The following is a 6096-nucleotide window of genomic DNA, read 5'->3' as shown; positions in this document are numbered from 1 at the left end:
TCCAATCTAGGAAGCCATTAACAGACACCGACACAAAGGAATGCAGGGCAAAATCCCCTTCTACTGCTGAGCTCAGTGTTTATTTCCTGGATAACACAGAAAGAGATACAGAATGTTTTTCAGGTTATCTTACTTCTTTTGGAAAACATTATCTTGGACATTAAAGTGCTTATCAACCACAATTTTCATTATTGTGGAAATTAGTGAGTTTAGGAATTTGGGTCAATGTAATGAGTGATGAAAGGAGTTCACATAACTAAGGGGAAAGCTTTCTCTTGCCTCTTGTTTCATTTTCAGTCCTTGAGAAAGCATTTGTTTACTTCTCCCCTGGCAGTTTTAAGGGCTTCTATTGTTTCTCTACTGTGAAAGCCCATTTTATTAACAGTACCACAAATTCACCCTCTAAGTGGGATGCTAATTTACCTGATTTGTATTGTGTTTGCAAATTTCCTGTAAAAATTCGTGATTTTTGCTCCTGATTAAAAGTGATTCACTTTACCTCCAAAAAGTATCTTGTGTGGGATAAGGTTTTTGGAGACAAGATGTTTTCTTGATTTTCCATGTTTTATAACTCCACCTCCTCATTTGACTTGTGTAACACTAGGCTTATTCATTGTGGGCCTGTTTCTAACCTGGTTTTTCAGTTCTTGAAAACTGTCAGATGAAATGTACAGTGTCATCAATGTAAAGTCATGTTTTATATGTTACTACATATGAAACCTTGGAAGTCAACTGGCTTCCTTCCAGATTTGAAAATACTAGCATAGCACATGACTATAAAATTTTTAAATTGGGTTAAAAAGTGTTTAACGGTTTTAAGCAATTGTAGTTATCCAATGTTTGCTGGCTATTTTGATTTTGTACTCAACAGCAAGCAAAATGTGTAAGAAATAAAATGATTAGTAAAAATGCTTACACCAAACAATTAAATCAAAGAGTAGTTTATTAAAAAAGAATCAAAACAGAAACTCTAAGTACCAGTGTGTACATTGTACACATTTAAATGACTCACAAGAATGAAGTTTTTCATACATATTAAGATCACACCACCTGTTGTTTATCAAGATATTCAAGGAGAAATCTGACTCCAAACCGTATACAAGATTGCCATTTTAAACAGACCAAATTTCAAACATGCAACAACGCCACTGGTAATAAAGCTTTGGAATGGGTGCTTGTTCTATATTTCACTACAAATAGGATAGAAAGCAAGATAAGTTGAGAATTTATTCTAAAATAGAATGGATGTTGTTATCATCTACACCCCCAATCCTCACTCCTCTGCTGCCATTTTTAACAAGTACTCCTTGTCGATCTTGAAGAGTCTCCATCCTTCCTCGCTGGACAGATCAGAAGCACCTCTTCTTTTGTAGAAGTTGATAGATGGTTCATTCCATTCTGCTACCAAGAAGTGCATGCTGCTGCAGCGACGCTTCATTGCAACCTATTATAAAGGAGAGTAAAACACAAACTCAGTGACATTTCACCCACTTTCCAAGACCCAATTTTGATTTAATCTTTAAAATAATCCAGTAACCCTCACAAATTCAAAAACCAAAAACTAAGAAAGACATACTTGGCTTAGATTCTTCAGAATTTCCGATCCTATGCCAAAGCCTAAAAGAAAAATACAATTTAAAAAGTCATTGTAAGGACTTACAGCACGGATTTCTCTTCAGACCTTCCCCCGACAACACAACCATACCTCTATAATCACTCATCACGAAGAAGTCCTCAAGATACAACAACTTGCCAATCCATGGGTCATAGGTAAAATAGTACATGGCAAAACCAACAATGCTGTGTCCTGTAAGAAGAGTATCATGAGATGCAAAGAAAAAAAATCCGTAAAAGTTGTAGCTGCAGAATCAGAAGCCTATCACAGGTTTCAAAAAATATACATGCATGTACTATAGAAATAAGTAGCCACTGAACTGGACTGTCTCCTGATTTTTATGTGAGTGCAGTCCAGGCCACTGTTGGACCATGTCACCGTTCTCAGAACATGTATTTGCAAAAAGCACACATTCGAGCTAAGTGAAGTTAAGCTACAACGGTGGACTGGCCACTCTGTGGTCAGCTGGATCTCACACTCAGAAGTGAGAATGTTTCCATTACTTGCCAGAGCAAAACTGCTATGGTCTTAAACTAAACACACACATTATTCACATCCTATTGATACACCGGTATGTTGACTTGGGAATTCAGTCAAGTTTACACGGCAGTTCAGAATAGTAAATATTTGTAGTTTACAAACTCTTGCTTCCTTAATGTCAGAATATCAGGCCAAAGTACAAGGTTTAATTTCAGAACTTGCCTTCCAATTTACACATTTTTATTTTTAATTTGCTCTCCCCAGTTTTAAAGCCAGAAGCAGCAGCATTACCCAGAAACAGGGATTATGTAACATCCACATACCTCTAAAAAGTACCTCATCTCTTAAAATGTTTTCTGCTCATTTCTTCTAGCTTGGGGAACAGACGTCAAAAACAAAACAAAACAAAACAAAAAAACCCTTAAAGCACCCACCAAAACTACTTCCCCTTTTAGCTCTGTCTTCTGACCAGTCACCAGGGACCAGCAAAAAAAAAAAAAAAAAAAAAAAAAGCAAAAAAACATCCGACTCCCTCTACAATTCCAAATGAAGGCAAAGGTTTCAAATTAAACTTTCTAGCCATTTTCTATTCCTTTGCAAACAGACAGGAAGCGAGTATAGTGAAGTTTCTGATCTACCGTGTTTTAACTGTGTGATAATAGGACCTTACCTCATTTATCATGATCATCTACTTTATTGTGTAAAGGATCTTTTAGTTACCTCCCCGCCCATCCATGTACACGGAAGGGCCATGTACATGGCGAAGCTAGAGACTGTAACCTGAAGATTGGGACAAATTAAAGAAAAAAATGTGATTTAACACAATTACAAAAACGGTTACGTTAGGGTCAAACAAGAACCATTTTATGAAACTGAATTACAACAAATGACATCATACCTAACTTTCCAGGGTCTCCACAGCATTCTGATACTTACTTAAACAGCTCTAACTCTTCAGCATCTCCACAGCACTCTGATACTTACTTAAACAGCTCTTTTAACCCGTCCTATTAAGTGCACCATATCTATTTTTTCCCTTATTATTTTGAACACTTGCTATTATTTCTGTCCAACTTCTCAGTAACCTGTGTAGTCAGTGGTGCTACAGAGCAGACATCACGTTTTACACAACACTCGGTCTCTCTGGCTTCTGAAGGGGAGAGGGGTTACCTTCCGGAGTCCAGTGCTCTTTGGGCACTTCTGCAACCAGGCAGTGGTAGAAGGGGTGCTCTCCAAAACCATCCTCTAACAGATCTGCAAGAAGGGGCAGCAGCAACAGTGTTGGCCTTGGTGAGGATGGCAGGCACCGAACATTTGTCCCCCACCCCATCACTGTAGCGTTACCTTTTTCAGTTAATATTACTTGTTCTTCCATGTATTCATATTTAGCCAGTTCCTGGGGAGATGCACATAAAGGAGAGAAAGAAAGAAGCAGAAAACAAAATAAGGCCCTAGCCAGGCCAGCTCAGAGGGTGGGAATGGGGCGGGGCGGGGCGGGGCGGCGCCAGAGTCCAGCCCAACACCGAGCAGCCCGGGGCTAGAATTACGGGAAGCGGGTGGAGAAAGGGGAACTGGCTATGCTTTCGTTCGCACCAGCTCAGACCCGAAGACACGGACTCCCCGGGAAACAGAGCCACCCCCCACCCCCCCCGTGCCCCCGCCCCCGGAGGAACTCAGGCCTTCCGCTACCTTGATCAGCCGCAGTATGTCACTGCAATCGGCGGCGGTGGCCGGGCGGATCACGAATTTAGCCATTTTCGTCTTTTGCTTTTCTTCCCTTTGCGGACCAAGCCCCTGTACTTGAACAGTAGGAGGAGGTGGTTCCTCATTCGTTTCCTGGGAGCGTCCTCTTCTGAGTCAGGCCGGCACCATGACCCGGCGAACCTCGGGAAGTGACACAAAAATCTTCAAGAGCTGCAATTAAGAGCTGCGCACTCTGGCAGTTGCGCGCCCGCCTTTTTAGCGCGAAGAAGCCCCGCCCCGGCCGTGAGGCGGCGGCCTCTCGTCCAATGAGGCGGCGGCCCCGCGGCGCACCGCCCCCTCCTCCCGGCACCATTCTCTCATCCGGGCTCGCGTGTGAACCCGGAGGGCACGAGCCGGCGCGGTGTGGCGCGCGGTGGCGTTCTCTAGTGACGCTCTCTAGCGGCGCCTGGCGGAACCTTCCCGGAAACCCGACCCAGGAGCCGGGGCGTCCCCTGGTAACCTTTGCAAAAGTGAGAGGGGAATTCCCTCTGTGGCCCCTGACCTTGTTGTTTCCTCCTTAGCCCGTCAGGGAAGCACACAAACTAAGGAAGCCCACCTTTAGGAGATGGGAGAAGGATTAGAGGAGTGGTTCTCAAAGTGTGGTCCGGGAGACCCTAGGGATCCCAAGATCCTTTCAGAGCGTCTGTTGCAAAACTAGTTTTGTAATAATAGTGAGAGACGTCATTTGCCTTTTACCGCTCTCACTGAAATTTTCCAGAGGTGACCTGGTATGTGATGATGTCATCGCTCTGATGACTAAAGGAATGTGTGCTTGTATATTCTTGTGTTTTCTAGAATTTCCCAAGGTAAGAGATTTAGATTCCTCAATAATAGACTTATAATATTTAGAGTTAACAAATGCTTTTTTTTTCTATTTTTATTTTATTTATTTTTTCTTTCTTATTTTTTTTTTAACCTTCCTTTTTTTCTTACTTTTTAACCTCCTGATTCCTTCTTAAATCTCTTATTTTCCTCTTGGAAGCACGTTCCTTCTCCCTGAGGTACATTCTTCATAATTTCCTTTAGTAAAGATCTGCTTTTGTCAAACTTTCTCAGTTTTGCTCAGCTAAATGTGTCTTTAATTCATCGTAAAATTCTTTTTTTAATATTAAAATTCTGGAAGGATTTGGTTCACTGCTTATAGATTTTGAGGTTTGGAAGCTTTCATTTCCTTAAGCTTTTTTTTCCCAAATAATTATGAATTTACCGGATGTATGATGACATCATCACTCTGGTGACTAAAAGAATGAGTGTGTGTATGTGTGTGTGTGTGTTTTTTTTGCTATGAGCCAGTCCAAAACCTAAGTGTATTCATATGTTTTATAGAATTTTTGAAGGAAAGCTCTTAGGATTCCTCAATAATTTTTAAATGTCCTGAGACCAAGGTGTTCGGGAACAGTTGGATCAGAGTATAGTTACTCTTGGATTGTACCCACTGGAACAAGTATTCAAGCCTCTGTGGAATGACTTTTCTTTTACGACCCATTTTCCCAGACAGACTCTGCTGAAGGCCCTGCTTTGACAGCCCTTCCTGGGTTTTGAGATGAGTTAAAGGATGATTTTTCTCAGTGATACAAAGCATAAAAGGGGCCTGCAGTGTCCTCAGTCTGTGGAATGAGGGGTTGGACTGTCACTAAATGACCGATCCTAACATTGAGGAAGTGATTCTCTGCCTTTGCTAGCAATATCCTGTATGTAGAAAAGAAAGCAGAAGTACATTCTGTTACCCTTTCCACCCTCTGGGGATTGTCCACATAGTGACTCACTGTGGGAGTTTATGAAACTGAACTCTCTTCATCAAAGATTTTTTTCTTTTTTGAGACAGACCCGCTAAAGTGCAGTGGCATTATCACAGCTCACAGCAACTTCAAACTCCTGGGCTCAAGAGATCCTCCTGCCTCAGCCTGCTGAGTAGCTGGGACTACAAATGCATACAAAGATGCCCAGCTAATATTTTTTGTATTTTTAGTAGAGATGGGATCTCACTTTTGCTCAGGCTGCTCTGAACTCCTGGCCTAAGCAATCCTCCCACCTTAGCCTCCCAGAATTTTGGGATTACAGGCGTGAGACACTGTGCCCAGCCTGTCTCAGAGATCTTTGAAAATAGCATTGATTCTCAACTGCCTAAGTTACTGAGCAGTGTCTTTCCTGACACCACTGGCTAGCCCTCATGGATGACTAGAAGACCCTTTCTTTCTCTTCTTCTTTCTAAAATATCAGAGGACTTAGGAGAGCTTGTTACAAATTTACTGGTAACA

The 6096-nt window shown here is 41.8% G+C and overlaps 2 protein-coding genes across 2 annotated transcripts; both read right to left on the bottom strand.

Moving 5' to 3' along the window:
* Window positions 1–925: 925 nt before the first annotated feature.
* SAT1 (spermidine/spermine N1-acetyltransferase 1) lies at window positions 926–3917 on the bottom strand. The gene is made up of 6 exons (XM_012784602.3): window positions 3785–3917; window positions 3440–3491; window positions 3266–3349; window positions 1706–1807; window positions 1577–1617; window positions 926–1444 (listed from the first exon to the last, which is right to left on the bottom strand). The coding sequence occupies exons 1-6, from the start codon at window positions 3848–3850 to the stop codon at window positions 1274–1276; spliced, it is 516 nt and encodes a 171-aa protein (XP_012640056.1). The 5' UTR covers window positions 3851–3917; the 3' UTR covers window positions 926–1273.
* On the bottom strand, window positions 3441–3924 carry LOC142865836 (uncharacterized). Its single transcript, XM_075999222.1, has 2 exons — window positions 3785–3924; window positions 3441–3491 (listed from the first exon to the last, which is right to left on the bottom strand). The coding sequence occupies exon 1, from the start codon at window positions 3922–3924 to the stop codon at window positions 3835–3837; it is 90 nt and encodes a 29-aa protein (XP_075855337.1). The 3' UTR covers window positions 3441–3491; window positions 3785–3834.
* Window positions 3925–6096: the final 2172 nt, after the last annotated feature.

Source organism: Microcebus murinus, chromosome X (genome assembly GCF_040939455.1).
Source record: "Microcebus murinus isolate Inina chromosome X, M.murinus_Inina_mat1.0, whole genome shotgun sequence".
NCBI classification, from domain to species: Eukaryota; Metazoa; Chordata; class Mammalia; order Primates; family Cheirogaleidae; genus Microcebus; species Microcebus murinus.
This window is presented reverse-complemented; position numbering and strand designations above follow the sequence as displayed.

Bases quoted from the DNA above. Each gene is read 5' to 3' on its own strand.
- SAT1 (XM_012784602.3), bottom strand. From the start codon at position 3,850: ATGGCTAAATTCGTGATCCGCCCGGCCACCGCCGCCGATTGCAGTGAC. The intron at 3,492-3,784 runs GTAGCGGAAGGC...GCATCTCCCCAG, and splicing joins ACATACTGCGGCTGATCAAG to GAACTGGCTAAATATGAATA. The intron at 1,618-1,705 runs GTATGGTTGTGT...TTTTTCTTTTAG, and splicing joins CGTGATGAGTGATTATAGAG to GCTTTGGCATAGGATCGGAA.
- LOC142865836 (XM_075999222.1), bottom strand. From the start codon at position 3,924: ATGAGGAACCACCTCCTCCTACTGTTCAAGTACAGGGGCTTGGTCCGC.